Source organism: Alligator mississippiensis, chromosome 1 (genome assembly GCF_030867095.1).
Source record: "Alligator mississippiensis isolate rAllMis1 chromosome 1, rAllMis1, whole genome shotgun sequence".
NCBI lineage: Eukaryota > Metazoa > Chordata > Crocodylia > Alligatoridae > Alligator > Alligator mississippiensis.
The window spans coordinates 478,181,825-478,207,246 of NC_081824.1; the positions used below are offsets into that span (position 1 = coordinate 478,181,825).

At 60.8% G+C, this 25,422-nt stretch overlaps 1 protein-coding gene across 2 annotated transcripts in view; it reads left to right on the forward strand.

Moving 5' to 3' along the window:
• The window catches only part of PDE2A (phosphodiesterase 2A), a 93,402-nt gene that overhangs the window by 23,720 nt on the left and 44,260 nt on the right, over positions 1-25,422 (forward strand). For both annotated transcript variants that reach the window (XM_059723072.1, XM_019499025.2), the window contains exon 2: positions 20,457-20,546. In XM_059723072.1, the coding sequence (XP_059579055.1) occupies positions 20,457-20,546 (90 nt within the window). The remainder of the gene's footprint in view (positions 1-20,456; positions 20,547-25,422) is intronic.

Consider the following 25,422-nt stretch of genomic DNA (forward strand, 5'->3'; position numbering starts at 1 on the left):
TGCTTGGCCCTGTGTTGGCACAGGCTTGAGCATGTCTCGGTCCCCTCGGCTCCAGTCCGAGATGCTCTGCAAAGACTCCAGCCGGGCAGGGGCTGCTCTCTCCAGGAGCAGGGAGACCAGGCATTGCCCATCCCTGGGGGCAGCTGCAGCAGATGTGGAGCACCCGACTCAGCTCCCTACTGAACTTGGGAAGCCGGGAAACCTGGGCACATTTATGGCATCACTGCCCACACCCTGGGTTCAGGGGCCTGGCAGAGGCAGGTGCAAGGCAAGTCGGCGCAGCAGTGCAGGGTGCCTCCAAATCCCCACTTGCAGATGGCAAAGGACACGGCCCCCAACCCCTCCCTGCGTACTCAGCTCACCCCTCTGGAGCCTGGCCCTTTAAATGGAGGGGGGCTGCTACCGCTGGGCAGATCTTGGATTTAGGAAAGGGGGGTGCACACGATGAGCTGCATCAGTGCATGTAACACAATGCACATTTTCCTTAGTTAAAGAGATGTTACAGAGGGAGGCAATGCCCCCCTCCCCTCCAAGTCTGTATGTGTTTTACTGGGAGGGAAAATCCCTTCCTGACCCCAAATAGGGGGTCTTTTCCTCAAGCTGAACATGCCCAGCTCCTTCATCCTCTCCTTGTGCGACTTCCCTTCCAAGCCCTTGATCATCTTCATCACCCGCCTCTGGACCCGCTGTAACTCCTCCATATCCTTTTCTAAAACGTGGAGCCCAGAACTGCACGGTCTCCAGACGAGGCCTAACCAGCGCCCAGCAGAGAGGCACGATCATCTCCCGCATCTCGCACCTGATGCTTCTGATGTCGCTCAAAACGGCATTCATCTTTTGTGCAGCTGCATCACGCTGCAGAACAACCCAAGGAAAAGTTAGGCGGCGAGAGCAGCGGGGAGCTGGGAAGCACCGAGACACTTGGCAGAGCGAGTCTGTCAGAGGCTGTGAACGGCTGGCCCGCACAGGGGAGCAGAGTATTTGATGTGCGGTTGTACACAAGTAGGACAGCACCACTCCGATACCTTTCTACGGCATCCAAGTGCAGACGGCTGTGCTGCGGGGAGGCAGATAAGGTCATGCATCCCATCGGGGCTGCAGCTTGAAACATTTAGGAGATGCCATTCGGGCTTTTGCAAAGTCAGCGGGCATTGCAGATGTTCCCCGTGCCCGTGGGATTGCACGTATGGCAGCTGTTGTTGCAGCCCGTGTCCCTGCACAGGCATGAAGGGGTCCGGTGCTTCCCTGCAGAGTCAGATGGAGGAAGGGGGAGACAGTGGGGGTGTCTTTGAGCAGGAAAGGGGAGGGAGGAATTTCACCTGCTGCAGGGGCTTTAAAAAGCGGTGCCTGGATGGGGACTGGAGAGGTCTGGGGTCTGGTCAGGGGTGCCCGTGGGAGCCGGGGTGCTTGGGTCAAAGGGGGAGTTGGTTACACCTTGCTTGGACCCTGGGAGCACGGGCCTGGAGTCCCCGCTTGCTCCATGGGGCTGCTTTCAGCTGTGTTCACCTCCTGCCTTCCCCTTCCCATCCAGGAGCTCCCAGGTGGGAGGGCCGCATCCTGATCTCACTGAGGCATGAAGGTAGAGGAGCCCCGGGGCAGGGAACTGAGGGCTGCATGGCTCGGCGAGGCTGAGGGCGCACTGGTGCATTGTAGGGGCCAAGGGGCCAGTGCAGATTTTCCCATGCAACCACTTGCAGCTGCTTTGGATGTCAGCAGAGCAGCGGGCCCATGAAAGGCCAGGGCCAGGCAGCTGGGCATGCAAAGGGTTGGCTGTGCATGGGGTGTGCAAAGGGTTGGTTGTGCAGCGGGGCGTGCAAAGGGTTGGTTGTGCACAGCCCTTTGCACTGGGCTAGGACCTGTATACAGGGCAGCTGTACTTGGCCCCGAACGCGAGTGACGCATCCCCGGGCAGCTGAGCTGCCCCCGCGGCCTCCCCCAGGCGCCCGCGCTCCAATTAGGCTGGTGACAAGCGGGTGCATCCCGGATGCCAGCAGGCTTGGGCACAGCCATAACGAGGTGGCCGCCAACGAGCCGGAATGGGGGGGGCGGGGACCCCGCAGGAACTGACTCGGTGCCAGGCATTACTCACGGCCCCGTGCCCATGGCTCCGGCGGACTCGCTGCAGGGAGCAGCGTGGTCCTGCTCTGGCTCCAGCACCCAGCACGCCCGGCCTTGGTGCTTTCCCCACCCAGCCCACATCTCTGGGCCCAAGCGTGCCATGTCTGGGGCTGAGCATCCCATGGGCGAAGCCTGAATGGGAGCCGGCAGGGAAGTGCCAGGCTCCCTCCTTGCTTTGCTCTCCTGGCTATAACTCCAGAACCAGGGCATCCTCCTCGCTTGGGTTTGGTGGCTGACCCCAGGTTGGCCCTCGGACTTCCGCACTTGCTGTGGGCAGCCGTCCGCGGCACCTCTGCACTCAAACACAGGGCCAGGTCATAGGATGACAGGAAAGCAGGGCAGGAAGGGATCCCTTCTGCCTTCCAGCCCCTGAAAGGCAGGAGGAAGAAGGAACGATCTTTCCCTGTGCTAAGTGGGAGGGAGCCCAGCCTGCTCACTGCTCTGATCCTTGCACATCTCATGCAAATTTTACTTTTGCCCCATCAGTGGGAGAAATGGCTCCTACCGTATTTCTCACGCATAACGGGCACTGTGTAATGAAGTCCAGAAGCCTGGACCCAGCTAGTCACAAGCAAGAGATCCCTGGAACAAGCGTCATCTGCAGCAAGCCCAGAGCAGGGGGCCTGGTCCCGGCTGGGCTGGGGAAGCAAAGCCAGAGGCATCAGGCTCCACCTGGTCCAGCCCTCACAGCCTCCTCGTCCTCTTGCTCCTGACTTGCCGTGTGCTTCCTTGCTGGACTCCTGACTCCGGTAAGACTCTTGGCATCCCCTGATTTGGGTTCCCTGCTCTTGCTCCTGGTCTGACCTTTTGCTCTGGCTTCTAATCCTGGTCAACCCTTGGCTTATCTCATCTCTGGTGGCTGACCCTGCCTTGTCCGACTTCAGCTCTAGCTTCTGAATCCAGGTCTGACGCCAGGCCTTGCTGGACCCTGGGGACTACGCCTGAACTAACCCCTAGGCAAGACCACCCCTGCTTCGGTGTGTGACACCCTGCAGTTCCCTGCCAGCTGTTTTGGGTTTTTTTGCAAGACGTGCACGTCGTATGCTTGAAAATATGGGATGTGGAAACCAAGTCAGCTTGGAATAGCTTCTTCCCCAAGGGTTACCAGTCTCGCTGCCAGTGGGATCGTGTCCCAGTAAGGCTATTCCCAGTCTCCCCTGACTCTTGACAAGGGAAGTCCCAGCCCCTTCTTTAGTGCTGGGATGGGAACATGCAGGGTTGTGGGTGTTACGGCGGCAGCACCGAGCTTATGGCCCCGTGGCGCTAGGGGCTGTACATACGGCCAGTGAAGGGCTGTGTCTTAGGGGTCTGTGTGAGCGGACAAGGTTAACGGGGCTGTGAGGGGCAGCCTCCAAAATGTACCTTTGGCAACATCGGGCTCTGGGTGCACAGCTCAGGGGCGCAGCACCATCTCCTGTGAGCATGTGCAGCAGGGAGCTGTGCTGCGATCGCCAGGGAGGCAGCTGGCAGCCGGCACTGACCGGCGGCGCAGGCAGGATTGGCAAGTCAGCTGCAGGCATATGGTGTGTGAAGTGGGACTGGCTGCTCCCCCACCGGTGCTGGATCCTGGCGTGGATGGCAGAAGTGCCCCTAGCACAAGGAAAGGGGGCGCTTGTGGCCCGCGGGGGGCTGAGACATGGCTCTGGAGGCACGGGGGTGGGCAGCGAGGATGGGTAGCAAGGGCTAGGCTGGCAGTGCGAGGCTGGGTGGGCCCTGATATGAACTGAGGGCTGGGTGCAGGGGTGGTCTGCAGGATGCACAGTTCTGCCTGGGTCTCCAAGCCCAGGGATGGCACATGGGGGGGTGGGTCTCCCCATATCTCAGCCTGCCAGTGCCGGGAGGGCGGGCGGCCTCTGCTACAAGACCCCAAGGGCAAGGTGGGGAGGGAGCGCCGCGGTGCTTAGTGTAGGTTGCATTGGAGTCACGTGCCGTGCATGTGAGGTGGAACGAGTGAAGCAACGACATCCTTGAAGGCTTATCTCTGGTGCAATGCACGGTGTCGGCGCTACCCCTTGAGAGCCGCGTGCAACACCAGAGTGCTGCAGAAGCCTTGTCTATATTAGAGACCCACAGCTTTGCCCACGGTGCAGGCAATGCCCCCTCCCTGCGTAGCTACCCCTCCTACCGAGTGCCATTAGCTATGCCAAGCCCTATCTATCGGCAGGGCTGTGCTGCTATGGCTCCGTGGGTTGGGCAGTGGTGCTGTCACATCTGTGTCACTGACCCAGCAAAGCCTGGGCAGACTTCCCAGCAGGGATTGCAACCCCGCTTGGCGCTTGAGTGCTAGGACGGCCCTAACGAGCTGCCCCGGGTGGCAAGACACCCGGAGGGTTAGGGGGATCAGTTGATTTCTTTAGTCCCTGCTTGCCACAAGGTCTCGCCTCGTGTCAATGAGATGAGATTCAATAAGGGCAAAGCCCTGCACTGGGAACAGGTTGACAGCATGCACCAGTACAGACTGGGGAAGGACTGGCTGGGCTGCCGTGCTGCAGAGAAGGACCTGGGGCCATGAGCTGAACGAGTCCACAGTGGGGTCCTGTTGCAGGAAAACCCAACCGCGTCCTGGGGTGCGTCTGCAGCAGTGTCACTTGCAAATCCAGGGCAGTGATTATTCTGCTCTATTTAGCACTGAAGAGGCCTCCCCTGGCATCCTGTGTTCAGTTTTTGGCCCCACACTTCCAAGGCGGGGAGCTTGGAAAGAGCCCGGTGCAGGGCAGCAAGAACGATCCGGGCCTGGGAGACGAGAGCGATGAGGAAAGGCTGAAAGCACTCCAGCTATTTAGCCTGGAGAAGGGAAACCTAGGGCGGGATTTGAAAACAATCTTCAAATCCCTGAAAGGCGATGACAGAGAGGATGAATGCGGGCTTTTCTCTGTGGCAGCAGGGGACAAGACTAGAAGCAATGGCGTCAAACTGCAATAGGGGAAACTGAGGCTGGAGATGAGGACTTTGAGGGTGGTCCGGTATTGGCCCCAGCTGCTTGGAGAAGCTGGGGCATCTCCATCCTTAGGAGCTTTTAGAAGGAGATTGGATGGACATGTGGCCGGGGTGGTTGAGTCGGGGCTGACCCTGCCTTGAGCGGGGGGCTGGACTAGATGTGACCTTGCAAGGTCCCTTCCAGCCCCACTTTCCTATGATCCTATGTGTCTGGGGCTGGGGGAATCAGCCCAGGCAGGGAAAGGAGCCCCTTCAGACCCGTGGGAGTCTCCTCTTGCTTTCGTGGGGCTTGGGACCCCACTCGTGGAGATGAGCAGCCTGCAGGCAGCTAGCGTCCTTTGGGTCTCATCCTTCCCGTGGTTCTCTGCAGCCTTGCAGCAAAAGGAGCCCAGGGTGGCTCAGCCCCTGCCCTGCCACGGGGCCTGGAGTTGCCACCTCTGTGCCCATTGAGGACTGGCTCCGGGGGGATCCTGTGCTCAGCATCTTTGTTTGGCTTTTGGGGGAAGGAACCAGGATCTGGGCAGCCCCAGGCAGGCTGCTCCCAGGCCTGGACCGCGACTCCCTTGTGCAGAGAGCTCTGAAATGCTTCCTTCTCGGCCTGAATGCAATGGGATGCAGAGATCCCTGCTTTCTTCCCACACCCCAGTGCAAGCGGAGCCATGCAGCTATGTGACCTATGCCCTCTACTGCCGAACTGGTGTGGAGACTCTCCTTCCGCGCTGGTGGTTTGGTCGTGTGCATTGGGATCTTGCAAGGACTGCCTGGGGAAGGGGGGAGCTGTCCATCACCGGAGGGGCTCAAGGAGAGGCCTCAAGGTGTAACAATGTCTGTGTGCTGGTCTGTGGATTTCCCATATTCTGGGTTTTGCTGGTTTCCCTCCTCCCCGCCTTTGCAGCTCCATGTGTCAGGGGGTTTTAAGCCTGCCCCAGAGGCGCTGGGTGCTGCTGCAGGCCAGGCTGGGGATGGGGACCGGGCTGTGCCAATGCTCCTGTTGGCACCAACCCCAGCGGGTCCTGGCTAGAGGGTCTTGCTCCTCTGCTCAGGGTCAGACCGATGCTGCTTTTGGGGTCAGACAGGAATTTCCGCCCTCCCCCGGTCAGATTGGTATGGGGAGGGAGGGTTGTCTTTCTCTGTAGCAAGGGCACGGGCTCTGCTTCGAGCATCTATTAACAACCTTTGCAGCCTCAGGACGTTGGGGGCCGCGGCCCCCCTGCTTTCCCTGTAGCAGGGTGGGGTGCGATGCCTGGCGCTGTGCCGGGGTGACTGCAGTTTTGCTCAGAGGTCGGACACTGGGCTCGTCTGGGCTGGTTTGCACAGGGCTGATCCTGCCTCAGGCAGGGGTCAGACTAGGTGTGATCTCTGCAGCTCCCTGCCAGCCCCGCGTCTCGGGGACTCTCTAGGATGTCCGTGGGCCACTGAGCTGCGTGACATCCTCAGGGGCCAAAAAGAGCTGCTGGGAATAACTCTTGGGGCTCGGTGCCCAGGACATGCCGTGCCCGGAGCAGTGCTCCTGGAGCCCACCCCCCGCCTCTCCCAGCAGCTGGGCCCAATTGCTCTGCAGGAAGGCACTGGAGATGTTTTGGGAGCAGCCTGTCTGGGGGTATCAGCGCCCCCTAATCCCCATCCCTCCGTGCCGGGATTAGCTGGGCCGTGACTGGCAGATGCCGGTCCTGTGCGACCGGTAGGAGGGGTCCCGCTTCTGTACCGCTAGCCTGGCCTCGGTCTGCCGGGTGGGCGATGCCCCCGTGCTAATACCAGCAGTGGAGAAGGGAGTGGGCGATGCATCAGTGCTGCTAAGAAGCAGGCCAAGGAGATGGGCTCGCGCCGGCTCCATAAAGGGCTCATTAGGCAGAGTGGTAATGATGCCACGTGGAGAATTGGTGCAGAACTGTCTGCCCCCTTCCTTGCACAGTGGGAAGCTCATCTCAAGCCTTGGAAAGGGCTGACCTGAGGAGTGATGCGGACTGAGTCTTGCAGAGACCCCAGGCTTGGGGGGGGACGGGGACGTGTGGGGAAGGGGGTCTTGCAAGCTGTCTGTGGCTTCGAGTCAGCTCTCAGCAATGTGTGGATGCTGTGATATTTTTTTTTATACTGGGGGGCTGCAGCTGAGATCAAAACCTTGCTGCCCTGGATCAGCAAGGAGCATCTGCCCCACTGTGCAAACAAGCGGCTGAGTCTGGGGGCAAAGGGAGTTGCCCAGGGTCACCCGCAGAGGCAGTGGCAGAGCTGGGCATGGACCCTGCCTGGCTGAAGGCGCAGCTCAGCACCTCCGCCCTGAGCCCCACTCTCTGGAGGAGCCAGAAATGCATGGGCTGGGGCTCTGGGGTGGCTGCTGTGTGTCTCCCACCCCGCCAGCTTTCTGGAGCTGCGGAGCGGGTGCTGGAGCCTGCAGCCCCTCTCGCTCCCCCAGCCTCTCACCCAATGGGGTAGGGGGTTTGCAGGCAGTTCCCGGTGCCAGCTGGCAATGCAAGGCCCTGCACCACCCCAGCGGGGGGGGGGAATATTCGACATCCCACGCATGGCTCCCCTGCGGATGCCATCGGCGTTGCTAAGGAACCGCCATCACAGCCCGGCAACAGAAACCCGAGCAGCCTGGCCCAGCTGGGGTCCCCCCCTCCAGCCTGGGGGGCTGCGGCACCTGCTTCTCCCTGGGCAGGGGGGTGAGGAACATGGAGGAAGCTCTCTGGGAGCATGAGCCTGGAGCTGCCCGGGCCCTGCTGGATGACCTGGGGCTGCCGTGCCCGTGGACTCGGACTGTAGTGGGCACTTGCAGCACCCCCATGTGCAAGGCAGCCTGTAACCACGCAGCTGCAGGGACCCAGCCCCCTGGGTGCCATGGGTGCCAGCTCTGGGCAGGGGCCTGGGCAGAGCAGGTGCAGGGGCAAGGCCTCCAGCAAGGTGCATGGCTCTGCTCTCCTGGGGGGCTTTGAGGGTGGGAACAGGGAGCTTCCCCATGCCCAGGTGTGGGCTGTGGTTACGGACCGGTGTGTCCCCATCTCTGGGGTTAGGAAAGGCTGCAGGTAGGAGGACCGGGCATGGGGAACTTTCTCTGTTTCTCCCGAGCAGTTGCATGGAAGGAGTGGAGTCGAATCCTACCAGGTGTGTCCTAAGCCCTATACTGCAAGGCAGGGAGGTCCTCCTCAGGGTCTACAAGCACAAGATCAGAGGCTCTGGGTTTAAATGACTGGTGCCCAGTGCAGCAGCATCCCTGCCTGCACCAGGGCCCTGCAAAGTGTGGCCAGCACGCACCTTGCACGGCATCACCGGGGCCCTGCCCATGGCTAGAGTGGACCCCAGGCAGCATCTGCATGGGCTGGGTGGTGCACGTGCCACCACTCCCTCCATCAGCTGCAGTGTGATCTCCAGCCCCAGGTTTGCCTAGCCCAGTCCTGCCCTGGGAGAGGCCGGGGGCCCTGCCAGAGCGAGACCATGTGGTCTTGAAGGCAGGGTCCGACAGAGCAGCTTCTGCAACCCTGGCTCTGTCCTCTTTGCAACCCCCCTGAGGGAGCTGAAGGCTGCGATGCAATCCCCCCTCGGTCTTCTCTTCTGCAAACTAAATCAGCCCGGTTCCCTCAGCCTCTCCTCACCATGTGCCCAAGCCCCTGAACCATGTCCAAGGATGGAGCTGCAGGGAGAAGGGAGGCTTGAAGCATACCGGGCTGTGGGGGACGAGTCCCAGGGGCTGAGTGATGTGAGGCCTCGACAGCAAGGACATGCTGCCCTTGGAAAGGTGCCCGGGAGCGGTGGGTGGGGGGCATCGCCAGCACTGTGGCAGGCCTGGACCGAGGGGCATTGGCAGGGATGTGGGGGCTGAGGCCTGGGCTGGGAGAGCTGGAGGATGGGCCCAGCTGCACTGCTTGTGCCCCTGCCCCAGAGCTCTGGCGCGGGGCTGCCCATCCCCACCTGCCCGCGCATCTTCCATCAACCACCCCCGCTCCCCTCTCCGCCTCCCCCCGGCATGATTCATGCGTTTGTCCTTTCGGTCCGGCGCTGCTGTTCTCTTGATGGAGGAGCCGGGCTGATGACGGCTGATTAGATGGTTTGATGTCAAGGACTGATAAAGTGAACTGCCAGCAGTCTCCTCTGTAATCTGGGCGCGGGGAGAGGGGGAGGGAATTGGGGAGGGGTGTGGGGAGAGCAATGGGCCGTGAGTAACTGCCGCCGCTAATCACGCCCGTGCCCTCTGCTCCGGCGGGGACTCTCCCGGGACAGCGAGCTGATGGATGATGGCGGCTCTGATGAGCAGTCTCTGGCACGAACCTGTCTGACATTGGCTCCAAGAGACAGAGCGGAGCTGATGCTGGGGGGAGGGAGGGCTGGAAGGCAGGAGAGACTGCCTGTAGGGTACCAATTCCTTGCTCTGCCACTGACTCGCCATGCGACCTTGGTCACAACACTTAGCATCCTGTAGCCTCTGGCTCTCCCCAGCTATAGCAGGATGATGCTTGTGCCCCAGCTATTGGGATTGCACCCCGGCTGGCTTGACTGGAGCGAGTGTGTCTGTGTACGCTGGAGTGGCTCTAGACTGCCAGCTCTGCAAGGCAGGGGGCTGTCTCTGCCTAACACCAGGGTGATGACTCTTGGGGTCCGGGGGCCTGCCTGGCTTGTCTCCATGCTGAAAGGCTGCAAAGGAGGCCTGGTTCCCTCCCGCGGCACAGCCGGTCTACATGCTTCCTAACAACCCTCCCCCACCCCCCCCCGGCTGCTTATCGTTTCTCCAGCAAGAGCAGGAGCATAGGTCGTCTTGTCTACGCTATTGTATTCGGTCAAAGGCAGGGGCCGGCAGTACCACCGCGCCGTGCCTCTCTGTATGCCGGCTGCATGGGATAAATCAGATAGGCGGTTATTAAAGGAAGTGCCCGCTCCCGCCGGCCCCTGATCAGCACCAGCCATCAGCATCGTTGCGTTGCCAATAGAGCAAGGAGGCATCAGCTCCGAAGACAGTCCACGCCAGGGTTTCAGTGTAACCGGGGTTGGGAGAAGAAATGCAGGGGCAAAAGCAGAGTCAGGGCAGGATTTGGGGGCCAAGTCCATGAGACAAGGCGGCGATGAACCAGGGGGATTCAGGCCTCTCGGCCGTTTCACAGCACCAAGACGAGGCCCCGATCCCAGCTGGAGGCATCCCCTCAGGGGGGCAAATGGTGAGGAAGAAGCTCGGGCCAAGGCCAAGGCTTTGAGTGGGGCTTGGGGCCTGGAAGAAGGAAGCGATTGCCCCTGCACCCTCTTTCCTTTTTAAACGCCTCATTCTGCACTTGCAAAGCAGGTTCTCAGCTCCCGGCCACTCCCGCCATGGGCCAGGCCAAACCCCCCTATTCCCATCCTGCTGAAACGATCCTGCCTGGAGTGGGAATGGCTTTTGCAGGCAGGTGCCACTCCTCCGCCAGCCTGAAGCAAGCAGAGTGGGCGCTGCCAATGGGGAAACTGAGGCAGGCACAAGCTAAGTGATGTGACTGGGGGGGGGGCAGACTGAGTTAGTGGCAGAGCACCTCTTCCTGCTGCCTTGGTCCCCATCAGGAGCTGCATTGCTCACGCCAGACTGCGGAGGTCACTGCCGGGAGCCCACATGTCCCAGCACCAAGCTGGTTGCCTTGGCCTCATTCTGCTGGGCCTGTCATGCCAATGTGGGGGCAGCCCTGACCACAGCAGGATGGACACCAGCCTCCTTGGCCCCAAGGCCATGGGGACAGGTAGACCCAAGGGAAGAAAGGCCCGGCTCAGGCCAAATCCTGCCCCTTGCTTTTGAGCTGGGCTTGGTGGGGGGTGTGCAGCCGGCATGGGGCAGCTGCTGGAGGGGACCGGAGGGGCTCTGTTGAGGGCAGGCCTGTGGGACCCAGCTGGAGAGGGGAGCTTGGGCATCCCCTCAGTCCGTCAGGGTTGGGGGGACGCATCGCTGTGCAGGGGCCGGCGAGCAGGGTGGGCACGGTACCCATCGGAGGAGCCCGGCGCGGCGCCGACAGGCCTGGCTGTATTCTACAGTGCATGTGTCTCCAGTGTTTCTAAGCGACTGGAGATACAGCCCTGTCGGAATAACAGCCAGCGCCAATGCCTTCAGCCCACGCCACCTGGAAGGGCCCCCGCCACCAGTGACACCCCGGGGGCGGGTATTGTGCAGGGGCTGTTGTCACCCTCGCTGCCTCGGGGGCTCGGTGACGTTGGGTCTGCATGTGGCAGCACTGGGGAGCCCCTCTCCAGACCCAGGTGTTGGGGCCACCACGTACTGCCATGTCCCTGCATGGCCAAACCGACCAGGTGTGTGCTGTAACCACGCAGCTGCAGAGACCTAAGCCCCCTTCCTCCACCCTCTCAGCAGCAGGGAGATGGCATTAAAAGGGCTCCACGATGTGTCCTAGACTCTCCAATGCCTGCACCTGGAGGTTCGGGTGTGATGTGTGGTGCTGTGTCAGGGTGGATGGTTGTTTTACCAAGCGTTTAGATGATGGATGTGTCTGGGCTGGTTTGGACAGGGCTGATCCTGGCTCAGGCAGGGGTTGGACGAGGCGTGACCTCGGCAGGTCCCTGCCAGCCCCAAATCTCTTGACTGTGCTGCTCAGATTTGATTGCAGCAGTTCAGCCTTGGGGGCAGGGAGCCGGGCACCCCGTGGCAGTGCGCCTGCCTCTTCCCCCATGGTACCACCCTCCTGCTCTCATGAATACCCAATGCCCTGGCAGGCACGGGACCAGCCACACAGGTGCTCTCTGCAAGTGGCTTCCTGCAGGGGGGTAATTCATTAAGCAAGAGGTCCCCCTATGCAGCCTTTTGCAGAACTGGGGGGGGGTGCCAGCCCCCGTGCTGGGTCACTGCAACCTGGGCTAGGCAGAGGAGAAGGAGTGGGCAGTGCTGAGGGCAAGAGTGCAGGCACCTGGGTATGCAATGATGGTTGGGAGGGGAAGGCATGGGGTGTCTTGCCCAGTAATGCAGCCCACCAGCCGGGGACACTGCCCCTGGGGTCACAGTGCCGAGTGTCACACTGCGTCTTGCTGCGGTGAGACAGGCCAGAATCGGTGTGCCCAAGTGCCCCCCCCCATCCCAGTGTCCCATTCCCCCAGGTGACACCACTGTGGGACAGGACAGGAACGTTGTACCTGTGTCGCAGCATCACCGTGTCAGTGTCACCCCCTGCCCCGTCACTGAGACAGGCCAGGAATGGTGTATCCCTGTCTCCTGGTCATCCTGGTGTCACCCCCCATTGCGGGGCCATGGCGCGTGAACCGTCACCCATGCCCCACTGTTGTGAGACAGGCTGGGATGTTTGGCCCCTCTCACCCTGCATCCTGCCACGTCAGAGTGCTGGGCCCAGCGGGCATGCACCTGTGTCACTGTGGCTGCATGGAGACATGGCATGGCTGCATGACATGGGATGGACCCAGGGCCAGGGCAGCAGTGGCAGAGAAAAAGCCCCAGTGGTCCCAAACCAGCAGGGGCCAGTTTTGAGAGCTGGCTCTGCCACTGACTCCCACTACAGCCTTGGGCCATCTCCTTAGTCTCTCCATGGCACACTGTACCCTGCTCTGGCTGGTCTCTGAGCTCTGGGGTCCTTTTCCTGCTGGCCTAGGTCCACAAAGACTGGTCTGGTCTGTCCCCAAGTGCCCCAGAGGGTCAGCTGCAGCCGGCGGGTTCCCGGGGTTTGGGCAGCGTCTTTCCCAGCATGGCTGGCGCTGGCTCCGATGTCCCTGTATGTGTGGCAATCCCGTGCTGCCCCTGCCCTTGCTCCAAATGCGGGGCAGATGTGCCCTGCCCAGGGGGACATGCTTGGCCCCCACAACAGCGTGCCGCTCCTGGCACGGGGGTCAATTTTCCCTTTCTCTAGCTGTTCTCCCATGGAAATGGCTCCGTGTGAAGTGAGACCGCGTGCATGCACGCATGTGGCAGCTCAGGGCAATACCTCCGCCCCCTGCTAGCAGGTCCTGGAAAGCCAATGGAGCAGGACAGACATGGAGCTAGAGGGCTCTTTTATCTCACCAGCCAGCTTGGCCCAGTCCCCACAGCCTGAGGTTTGCAGCCAGCCAGACCCTAACACCCTGCATTGTAGTTGGGAGGCAGCAGGCACCCAGGGGGATTCAGGGCATCTACACAGGGGTCAGACGACGTGCTTCCCTCTGGCCTCGGAGAGCTGCTGAGCTGGTGCTCTCCAGATGCACCAACCAGAGGCGTGTGCATGGCACAGGCCTGGGTCCTCCGTGCCATCCAGGCGGGCATGCCCCAGGCTGCCAGGACCCTGCAGGGTGGGCCATGCTGCAGCCTCTCCTGGCCCAGCAGCTGCTTTCCCAGCCTCATGCTCTTTGCAGCTCCAAAGGATTTGGAAGTACCTGAAGCCCCAGGCTGGGGTGGAGGATACTTGCCAGTAGCAGGGCCACATATGGTCCTTGAATGACTCAAACGGATTTTGGCTAATTTGACCTGGGGCACACAAAACATTCTTTAAAAAAGTGAAAGCTGCTTTATGAAACCTTGTGGGCTGGCCCTGCCTTGCCCCACCCCGCATTTATCTGCTGGGGATGATTTATTGCCCCGTCAGATTCTTCCCCTCCTGCTTTTTATTGCTGTTTCCCCGGGCACCCGGGTAAGAGCCTCGTGCTCCTCTACATCTCCGCAAGCTGTCAAACAAAAGCAGACAGCAGCTAGGGGCTGGGACCAAGCCTGCGATGTGCACCGCCTTGATGCCTCGCTGGCTGGGATCCACGGGGCTGTCCTGGGCCCCGGCCAGGCTCACTCCGCATTAACCTCTGCAGGAATCATGGCTGAGCTACCGGTGGTCAGTCCCTTCCCTGTGTACCCCTCGGGTATTTTCCGGGCATGGTGTGCCCATCAGTGCAGGTCTTCCAGAAGCGCTCACCTCTGCCCTGGGCTGGGGAAGCTGCCCTCTGTGCCCCTGCCCAGGTACACCCTTAGGCTCGGGTGTCTTCAGTGGTATCTAGCAGCTCCGGTGGAGATGGGGGCTTGTACCCAGCTTTGCAATGGTTAGCTGGAGCATGCCATCGCCTCCCAGGGCATGGGTCAGAGCTTAGCCCTTGCCAGGCCTCGGTATTAGGTCATTACAGCGAGGGGACAGGGCAGCCGGCTCCCTGGGGAGGGAGGGTGGGCATCTGAAGCTGGCACTCGGGGATAAAGGAGGGGACCCACTGCCATTTGTCTTACACAACACACACCGGTGGGTTTTGGTGTGAGCAGCATCTTTGCAAGCTCGTGCATGGTCTTTGCTGCAGAGAATTGGACGCGGCTTGAAGCTGCAGCGGAGTAGGTTTATATTGGGCCTCAGGAAACACTTCTTCACTGTCAGAGCAGGGCGGCAGTGGGACGGATGCCTGGGGAAGGGGTGGACGATCCATCACTGGAGGGGATCGAGGAGAGCGTGGACAGTCACTGGTGGGGGATGATCGAGGTGTAGCGATGCCTGGGCTCTGTTATGTGGTTTTCCCTGGGCTTTGCTGGTTGTCGCATGGGGCTGGGAGGGAAGCCCATGCCTTTGCTCTGCCCCTTTCTGCTACGTGTCAGGGGAGTTTTTAAGCCCCCCCCAATGGTGCTGGATGCTGCTGCAGCCCAGGCTGGGGATGGGGACAATGCTCCTGCTGGGACCAACCCCAAAGGGTCCCGGCTAGAGGGTCTTGCCCCTCCGCTCAGGGTCCAACTGATGCCACATTTGGGGTCAGGAAGGGATTTTCCCTCCTGGTCAGACTGGTATGGACTGGCGGGGGTGGGTTGCCTTCCTCTATAGCGGGGGCACAGCTCTGCCTGGGATCTCCTGAGCATCTATGAGCATCCTCCGCAGCAGCAGGACGTTGGCAGCCACGGTGCCCCTGCTTTCCCTGCGGCAGGGTCGGGTGCGATGCCTGGGGCTGTGTCAGGGGTGACTGAAGTTTTGGTATGAGTTTAGACAATGGGTTTGTCCAGACTGGTTTAGACAGAGCTGATCCTGCCTGAGCCAGGGGTCGGACTAGACGTGACCTCAGCAGCCCCATTTCTCTGGGATCTTACCAGTGCTGTGTGCTCAGCTGCGCTGCGGATGGGTCCCTCCTGCACCCATGCTGGGCTGAATCAGGATGCCCTCGAACACCAGGGCTGCTAGGTCCCATCTCTCCCAGCTGGCTGTCTCTCCAGTGTGGTGGTCTCAGCTGGAGAAACAAGCTTTTGTGCTGAGGCTCCCCCTCACCAACTCACCTTCCTGCAAAGTGCCCCCCCACCCCACTTTTATTCCATGATTTGGGTTTGCAAACGTTTCTCTTAACCCCAGAGCATTGTAGCTTCCCCCCCTCTGCAGCTTCTCAGCATCAGGACCCAGCCTGGAGCGGGAGCTTATATTGCATCCCTGCAGCCGACAGCACGTTGCAAAGCCACCGTCGCTGCCGGGCGCCACTTTGGGTGACACTTTGACTGCCTGTTCTGCTCCACTGCATGGATGTGCTGGCTCTACTTTGAGTGCAAAGATGCAGGGCCGGCTTGATGAGTCCCCTCCCTCCTCTAGAGACAGCTTTTGAGATGGAAACATTGCTCTCACCAACATAGCCCCCCTTTGCTCTGAGTGCCGTAGGGACAGATGCACCTCCAGTGAGATGGAGCAGTCTCAGCGCCCCTGTGTTACAGATGGGGAAACTGAGGCATGGCACCAAAGGGAGATCCCAGTGGGAGCCAGGCACTGGAGATGGGAGATCCCTTTTGCGGGCAGGAAGGAAACTGTGGTGGGGGGCGGATAGAGAGCAATAGCAGGCCAGTTGCAAGGTGCACCCAGTGACATGGGTCTTGCTTCTTCTCTAGGAGCGTCTCGGGGGTACGCTCAGAGCTCTGGCTTGTTCTCTGGCCGACAGGATGGGCCTGCCTCTCCATCCCTGCCCCACTGGAGCTGCCTCTGTGGGACGGCTTCAAGGCTCTCCAGTTGGCTCCGATCCCGAAAAAAGGAGTACAAAAAGGCTTAAAATAGATGGAGCCGTTGTGTCCTCAGGAGGCCGAGCGCTCCCAGCACTGCAGCACTTGCCTTGGGACCACCTCCAAGCGCCCCTCTCCCCTCCACCAGCTCAGCTCCGGGGCGGCCGGAGGTGACCCACTTCAAAGCCACGAGGCATCTGCAGCATCACGGGTGGGGGCTGGGGTTGGAGTTTGTCCTTGGGAGGATGCAGGGCACTTTGCCACCCCCCCTCTGCCCCTTGGGTGTGTATCTGCAGAGGGCATTGCTATCCGCTGCAGGGAGGGGCTCAGATTGTGCTGGATGGGCGGCGTGGCATGGCAAAGCGCCGTCTCCACAGGGATCCACCTTCGCTCTGGTCCCTGGCTCTGCCGTGGCATGCCGGGTACAGTGCCTCAGTTTCCCTCTGTCCGAGGAGGATAAGGGTCCCTCCCTTCCCCGGTCAGAGAGGAGCTGTATGAGCTGCAGCTTGGCCTGAGATGTTGCCTCCTATGACCCTGGTCTCTGCTCCGTGCCCCATGCCAGCTGGCTGGGAATAGGCAGCCAAGTCACAGCTGCCGCTGGGACCCCCACGGGGCAGGTCCTGGGGATGGAGACAGCATGGAGGGCTGCAGTCTCATCCCTGCCTGGAAGCCCTTTGGAGTGGGGAGCTATCCACACGGCTGACAACTTCAGGCAGGGGGGTGGCTGGACACATGTCTAGCCTCGGGTGGGCACTGGGGTACTGGACCCGAGCACTGACTGGCATAGGCATGGGGGAAGAAGGAGGGGTGGGCAAAGATGGGCAAAGATGCCACCTGGGGAGTCATGCTTGCTTCTCTAGGAGCATCTCAGGGGTGCGCTCAGAGCTCTGACTTGTTCCCCTGGCCGACAGGACCTGCATCTCCGTCCCTGCCCCACTGGAGCTGCCAACCGGCAGAGGTGCGGCAGGCTGGGGCTTCAATTCCCAGTTGTCCCAGCTTGATGCTACTTCCAGCTCCACGATCCCAGGTGCTGTAAGCTTACGGCTGAGGCAACGTGGGACTCCCTGCCCTGCTCTGAGTTCCCTCCAGGGCCCGTCTCTGTGGTCTCAAAGTTGGAGGTCAACCTCCTTGCCAGCTGCGGGAAGGATTCAGGCTCCGCAGACTGAGCGAGGAAGATGAGGCTAGCCAGGGGAAGGCTGGCTTTGGTAGCGCCCCTTTCTGTGCCAAGCCGGTGTGGGTGGCAGGAGGGCAGCTGGTGCAGGGCTTCCCTGCCAGGTGCTGGGACAGGGCTGGGCACTGGCAGTGTGCCCTGGGGAGTGCAGAGGGATGGGGCAGCGCTGCCCATCCCATGAGCCCATCTCCTGCTGGCGGTGTGCATGGCGTGGAGCTGCACCCTTCTCCAACCATTGGCAGCTGCTCCTGGCGCAGGGATGGCATTGCTCCTCTCAGCTGAGCCCTGCCGCCTTTCCCGGGTAATTCAGGTAGAAGCAAGGCCCCCTCACCCCATCCCCACCCTGGCCTGGAGCAGGACACATTGGCTGGGCTCCTATAGCTCCTCATCTCCCTGTGTGTGCCCACTCCCAGAGGACAGACGGGTGCCAAGGGCTTAGTGTGTGCCCTTCCAAGTCATCTCCACGGGCTTTGCAGATACAGAGAAACTGAGGCATGCAGCAGGGCTTGAACCCGCCAGAAGTCATTGGGGACGGAGCAGGTGGCTGCGGCGCCGCTCGTCGCATTTAAAATTCCACGGTTGCTTTTGCTCGCCAGGCTCGGGTCATCTTTTACGAATGCAAAAGAACTGACAGCCTGGCGAAGAATAAATACATCAGACGCGGGTCAGCGCCCTCGACCTGCTCGGCGCGCGGGGCCGCGAGAGGGCTGGACACGCGGCCTCTCTGGCACTCTGCCGTCAGCACGGGGAGCCTGGGAGATGGCAGCACCCGCGGCCAGATGGAGCCTGCCTCGTCGGGGCAGGAGCCGCGGCGGTAACGAGCTGGAACGCTGCGATGAGCCGTCTCCTGTATGAAGTGGAAGCTGTGTGTCCTAGCCCATCCACTGCTGGATGCCACTGGTGATTCTCCTTCTGCCAGACCGTGAGGCTGCTGGTGTTACAGGGGAAGCGGGGTCTGTCCAGACATGGGCCCATGGCCGTATGGGCAGGAGGAGCTGTGGGAGTCGGCTCAGGCTTCCCTTTTTGAAGAGGTTTGTGAGTCAAATGCACAGGGCAGAGTTCCCAGGCTCTGCTCGAAGCCCATTGATTTCCTGCCAGGGGAAGAGGGCGATGTCCTCGCTGACTGCAGTCTCTGGCGCCCGCGTCGGGGCAATACCCAGTGAGCTCAGGGGTCAGTAGTCCCTTTCCCTTGCATGCAGCGTTGTGCACCTGGCTGGATAAGCCCAGAGGCTCGCCTGCCTGCATCGGGGCCCTGGCCCCTGGGAGCTGTGAGGCTGATGTGATCTAGCGAGCTCAGCATTGCAAGAAGGGGTCTGTGCACTGGGTACAGGCTTCTTGGAGAGAGGCGTGGGGTGTGCGGGGACCCACCATCTCGAGGTTAATGGTGTGGGACTTGGGGGTCTGGCGTGCGTGGGCCCAGAGGCTGGGCCTAATGCAGTAGAAGAGGGAGAGAGACGGCTCTGGAGTCTGGAAACAAGTTGCCTGGAATGAGCTGATGCAGGAAACCTCTTCGAGTAGGGGTCTGGAGGCCATCCCACCACTCGCAGCCAAGGGTGTACTGGGAGCCCACCCATCGGAGCAAAGGGCGCTGTCGTCTCGCCAATCAGAGCAGCGGACGCCGCTGGCTTGCCAATTGGATCGGAGGAGACGCCAAAGTCCCACCAATTCAGGTGGAAGACGTGGACGTGGTCAGCCAATCGCAGAAGTTGCACCAGCAATTTTAACTGGTTTCCCGCACTGAAACCCTTCCATCCAATCACAGCTCGGGGGCGGGAAGCGACAGCTGTCCAATCGCAACAGAGGGGATCCACTTAGTCTGAAAAATCCCTTCTTGCCTCCAAAGTATTGGAGTCCATTCCACCAATCCCGGCAGAGGATGTCCGACATCAGGCCAATCCCTGCAAAGGATGCACCGGCCTCCCACCAATCCAAGGCCACGGTGGAGCCGCTCCAGGTCTGCTTGGAGGAGGATGGTGTCACATGGCCCTGGGGTGTGGGTTCGACACAGGTGTGAGCAGAGACCCTCCGCCCTGTGTGTCACGAGCCTGGCACTGCTCCTCTGCTGCTCGCTGCCCGTTCGGGATGCGGGGAGCCCGGGAGCGCTGGCGAATCCTCATGCCGTCTCCTTCTGGTCTAGTTACCGGAGCAAAGTCACTCCCGGGGCAGGGGCATGAAGCATCTGTCAGTCTCTGGGGTCCCCTGGCAGCACCCCTTGCAGGCGCTGTGAGAAAGCCTTGCTGGTCAGGACCCTCTGCTTCCTGGCTACCAAACCCCAGCCCTCTCTGCTTCTAAAGTTCATTGCCAAGGTGCTGTGGCAGGGTGGCATTGCCAGCTTGGCTCATGCCTAAAGCAGAGGGGGTGGCAGGTGCATCGGGGCAGGTGTTGTGCATGGCTGGGACTCTGAGCCTGTAGCCCCAGCCCTGGTCTGGCTGGAGGGGGAGGAGAGCGGAGGAGCCTCCAGGCTCACCCTTGCATCCCTTCCTCTTCCCGTGGTCTTGCAATAGAGCTGCTGCTGGGCTGAGCTCAGCCGGATGCCCAGGGCACGAGGTGCCCAGGGGAGGCAGCTGCCGGTGCCAATCATCTCTTCCTCACTGCCAGATACTCAAGGGGGGTGCAATGAGCTGGCAGGCCTCAGTAATGTCAGGAGGGAGGGCATCAAACTTACCCCCGGGGTGGCATCGGGGCTGAGTTATTTTGCAGTAACCATGCTGTGTGCCCGCGCCCTTCAGCTGTCTCATGGGCTATACCAGCATCCCGACTCTGCTGCAGCCTCTTTGCATGGCTGAGGGCAGGCTGCTTAGCCCTGCTGGGCCTCAGTTTCCCCTGGCCTAGCAGGGGTGATGGTCTCTGCCTCTCCTGCAAGGTCCCCGGGCCTGGGGCTGTCTCTTGCTGGCTGTGTGCCCTTCTCCAGTCATTGGCAGCTTCTCCTGGAGAGGGAATGGCATTGCCCAGCCTTTCCCCAGTAATTCGGGTAGAAGCAAGGCCCCCCACGTGTCCCCTAGGATGCATTGGCTCAGCATCTAGCACCTAATTCCCCCTGTGTTTATCCACTCCCAAAAACTTAGTGTATGTCCTTGCCAGGTCATGCCCATGGGCTTTCCCAATACAGGAAAACTGAGGCAGGCTGGGGACGTGATCTCGAGTATAACACATGTTGGTGCTAGAGTTGCAGAGGTTTTCATGCCAGGAGGAGCCGGGCAGGCATGACGAATAATCTGTGGTCTTGCCGGTCCCCTGCCTCTGTCTGGCTGCTCTGGGTTCAGCCGTGGCCACCCCTGTGGTACCTGCGCGGTGCATGCTGGTGGCTCGGGGCCAGCGAGCTGGAGTCCTGGCGCTGCCATTAACCCCCTGCCTTTCTCTTCCCCCTTCCAGGATGCCCTGCTGAGTTTGGGGGCTGTGATCGATATTGCCTGCCTGCGGGAAGCCATCAGGGATGCCATCGCCTCCGTCCTGCCCAAAGTGGTATGTAGGGCCAGGCTCTGGGTATGCTGGGGGGGGGGGTGGGGGGGGTGTTGTGGCTGGGCAAATGGGGTTTCCAACCTCCTAATTGCAAAGGAAGCACAGCCAACGGGGTTTCCAACCTCCTGGCTGCAGAACCCAAGTGCACCACAGCTCCCTAGGCACCGTTAGGCCTGTGGTTAGGCCCCTCGGGGCCCTGGCCGACAGCTCCATCACAGCTATCACTGCAGCATTGCAGCTTCAACCAAGCTCTTGGGAGTCACAGTGCTTGGTGCTGTACATATCTATGGAGGGAGACCACGAGGGCATGAGATGCTTTATAATATACAGCACCCTGCACTGTGAAAGCAGGCCTTGCCCTATGCTTGAGGTAGTAGTAAGTGTTTCGTCCTCAGAGAGCGCATGTCCTGGGGAGCCCCCCTGGCTGCAGCCCCCTCCCCATGCACCCACCCCCCAGCAGGGCTGTCCCTAGCCTGGGAGCACGTGAGCGGATCTAGGATTTTGAAAAGGAGGGTGCAGCTCACATCTAACACAACGCACTCTTCTCCAGTGAAAAGCAAACCAGATGCTTTACTGAGATTGCAGGGCCTAGGGCTAGAGCTGTATTATTCCGTGAACATTTTTTTGGAAGGTGCATTAATGATTTATTAGAAAAACACACACACAAATTAGGCAAAGCATAATCAAAAGAGACTGCTTCATTAGTCCTGCAGTCACGGGAATGACATGGGCCTCTCCCTCTTTGGAGATTCATAAAACAAACTCAGGCCTTTTGGAGCATCTTGGCAGCGCACCCACATGCTTCGCAGAAAGTTATTTGCAGGCTTGAGTTAATGCTGTTCGCTGGAGTGAAAAACAGGCCGCGGGGCTGTGAAATGGGAGCTACGTTTCCAGCAGCAGCTAGTTGCAAAAGAAGTGGAGCAGAACATCGGAGGACCCTAGGCGGCAGAATAGCTGGATTAGTGGATCGTCAAGGCCATTGAAAAGGAGAGAGGGAGCTTAGCACCTGTGGAGTGAAGAGGTTAGAAGGAATCAGGGCGATTTATAATGAGCCGTGAAGTCAAATGACTCCCTGGCTGCTGCCTGCCTAGAAAGGCTGCTGTCCTTGCTGGTTATAAAACTGTGGGTAGAGCAGGTATTGAAGGGGCTGCAACTACATCACTGCATCCCTCCCCTGGCCTTCTTGCTGAAGAGGCAGAGAAGACCCCGGTCGAGGTAGTACCCGCTGGCTCCCCTGGGCCGTCCCTGCCCCACGGTGATTGCTTTGTTGCAGCGAGCGAGTGATTTTTTTTTTGAGCCCCTTGCACCAGAAACCTGACCTTGGGGCCACTGGTGGCTACTGGCATCACTCTCCATGGCAGTGCAATGACCCTATCCATGTGCTCCCACAGCTGTAAGGGCAAGGGCACCCTCCCCCCTGGACAGAGCATTGCCCTGTAAATCAGTTAAGCCCATGCTGGGCCTGGGTTTGTCTCTGGGGACCACTGGGGACTCACCACAGCACTCTGTGCCTCAGTTTCCCCATCTGTGAAATGGGTCTAGCAAGCCTTCCCTCTTGTCGTGGGACCAGACAAAGGGCGGAAGGTGCTGACACTAAAGAATGGGGCTCCCTAAGGTGGGGTTTGCATGCCAGGTCCCTGCTCGGGGCTGCCGGCTGGTCCAAACTCAACCTCCACGTCCACTGTTGCCACACAGGATAGAGATCTGGGAGTCCCGGTTCACTACAATCATCATCTCAGTGCTCAGCAGCCGTCAAAAAGGCAGACAACATGCTGGGGTGATTCAAAACAGCAAGGCACCAAAGGCACACTGCTGGCTCCTGTTCAGCTTCTTGTTCCCTGTCCCCCCTAGGTCCTTGTCTGCAGAGCTGCTGCCCAGCCCGTCACCCCCAGCCTGCACCGGTGCAGGGGATTGTCCCTCCTAAGTGCAGGACTCTGCACTTGGTTGAATCCTCCAATTTGACATCTCTAAATCATGGCAGATATGGGGCTCCCAGTACGATGCTGCAGCCAGCGTGGTCCTGGGGTGTGCGAACAGGGATGAATCTGGCCAGAGCCCCGCTCCCTGGACGTGGGTGTCCAGTCCCGACACCTCACTTCACCCAGGCTGTTGGCACGCTGGCAGGACTGGAGGCTGCCTTCTGGGGGAGATGCCAGGCCCTCGCTGTGCCTGGAAGAGCAAGACAAGGGGGCATTTTTGCTCAGAGGGGGAGGCTGCCCTAGGGGCTCCTGCGGTGGCCGCTGCACTTAGCAGCCTGTCTCCTTGTGCATGAGACCGGCTACTTGGGTTCACTGGAGCCTGGCTCCCTCCTTCTCTGGAGAGGCTGACATCAGTCTGCTTTGGAGGCTGCCAATAAAACTCCCTGCCATCCCGGTTGGAGCTGACCCAGCTGTCGGACCGCTCCGGGCAGAAAGGTCTGGCTTGACTTGTGCCTTGGAAGAGTCGATGCCCCTCTCCGGGTCGGGATGCTGCTCTGCATCGCAGTGTGACGGCTCTGCCCCGGCGGTTTGATCTTGCTGGAGTGCCCGTCGAGTGGCGACGGATAAGGGCTGCTGCTCTCGCGCCCGCGTGGACCCCTCTCTCATTCTGCTTTTGCTTCCTTTACCCCGGGACAGAAGCAGAAACCCAGCAGGATGCGCTCCCTTGCTGTTACCCTGCCCTCTTCCAGGCAATTTAACAGCCTCGTCTGCCCACAACCTGGGAGATAGGCAGGGCAATGCCTGGGCCCAGCGCCCCCCACCCCAGCACAGCTCTGCCCCTCCTCCCCCGTGCTGCTCCAGCCTCAGGCTGTCTCTCTGCTGCAGGAAGCGTCGTCCTGCCTTGGAACGAGCCCAGGAACATTTTGCAAGACGGGAAATGTGTTTCCCGCTTGGCCTCGACCTGCAGAGAAGGTCGTTCCGGTCCCGCCTGGCCTGGGTCTCCGTAGCCGGCCCGGCTCTGGGGAAGGCAGCTGGTGCGAGCTGGGTGTTGCACAACGGCCTTCCATCGCCGAGGGGCTGACGCATGACGAAGCCGTCCAGATCAAACCACGTTATGCAACGATCCCGGCTCTTGTGCCTGCTCCCGGCAGGGCAGGGGGTGGCTCGGGCGGTGGCAGCAAGACCCTCTCTTGGCCTCTCCCCATCGGGACGGTGGGGTTTAATGCCTTGCAGCCAGCTCCTGCTTCTCCCACGGCTCCAGGGGCAGCAACAGCAGGCACCTGCTGCCATCGGGAAGCCCTGGCCTGTCTCTCCCAGGACATCTAATGGGTTTCAGCTCCACTGGGGGCCTGATGAAACCCTGGGCAAAGGCATCGGGGTCTTCAGTGGCGTTCTGCTGAGGCTGGCACCTGGCCCTTTTGCAGACCCTCATGCCCCAGCCTGACCTGGGATCCCGGCCGAGCAGGCACCAAGGTGGAGCAGAGGCCGAGTAGGTGACTGCCCCGGTTTCATCTCAGGTGCCCCAAACCATGTGCTCCCTTCTCTCGGTAAAGGACCGATGCAGTAACAAGGGGGTGGAAAGGCGCCAGGGGCAGCACTGCATCCCTGCCCTCTGCTAGATACACTTGCAACTGCTCACCGATGTGTTCTAGGCCCTGCACTGCCTCACAGGGAAGGGCGTTTCTTTCCGTCCCGGTCATGGGAGCCTGGGCTCTTGAAGCAACCCGGCACCAGCATTGGGTTGGGGGGTGTCAGGGTCGGGCAGGGAAACAAATGCTGGCTCCTGGGGGGGACTTGAGCAAGTGGAAACAGCAGTGTGGTGCCCCTCCTTGATGTGGGGAAACTGAGGCACGGAGCAGCAAAGGCAGCAATTCCTCCTGCTGGAAAGGCTGCTGTTGGGGTCGGTCACGTCGGGGTGGCTGCAGGGCCCACGCAGGAGGAGGCAACAAGCTCTGGGGTCTCTGTGCTGCGCCTGGCTGCCACTCCTGCCTCGGGGAGGCTTTTCTCCGGGTCTGTGGATGGAGAGGGCTGATCCTGCTTCGGGCACCTGACTTTTGGAGGTCCCTGCCAGCCCCACGCCTCTGTGACTGGTCACTGCTGGGCTGGCTCCTCCAGGAGCCGGCGGCCTTTTCCATAATGAGCTTGATTGAGCGTGAAATTGGGCGGAAGCTCATGTCAGCCCCTGAATCAATCAACCCGGGAGATAAACGGCGGCGCGGCCGTGGCTGGCTCTGCGCCCAGGCAGCCTCGAAGAGCCAGGTGCTGCGCGCGGATTACGAATGCTCTGTGCGTGCGGGTCCCTGCCCTGGGTCTGGACCCCCGCTCTCCCCCCACGTGGTTCAACCAGCCTCCCACCCCCGGACACTGCTCCCGAGCTGGCAGCCGGCATGCACCAGGCCCTCGGTCTGCAACGGCCCCCAGCCCCCCGGTCGCTGTGCCGTGAAGACTGCGGCACGTCAGGCTGGGAGCAGCCAAGGTGGAACGAAATGGGCTCTTTGCCTCGATGTCGTCCTCGTCGATGGCTCCCCGGTGCGGACGTGCGCCACCTCTGCTGCTTGCCCAAGGGACCGGCCGCCTGCCCTGAAGCCATCCTTGTCTGCAAGCTCCTGGGGATGTCTGGGCTTCTGGGCACTGGTTGTGCAGATGGGCTGGGGGTGTAACATGGGCCCCGGGGAGGTGCCAGGATAGAAGGGGGTCAGGCCCCAGCTTGTTCAGGCACCATGTCCATCCTGCACTGAGGCTCAGGTCCTGTTTCCTTGGACGTCTCCATGCACTGGAGGATGGAGGATGCTTGCCCGGGCCTGGCTCTGTCTCCTCCCCAGCAGGGACAGCATTCCTGCCTTGCTCCATGCCCCCTGGACAGGCCACGGCCCACTTACCTCTGGACCCCAGCAGGGAAGTTGGCCCACGTCTTCCTCCTGGGTGCATCCAGCCCCAAGCCACTCCATGGGCAGCAGAGC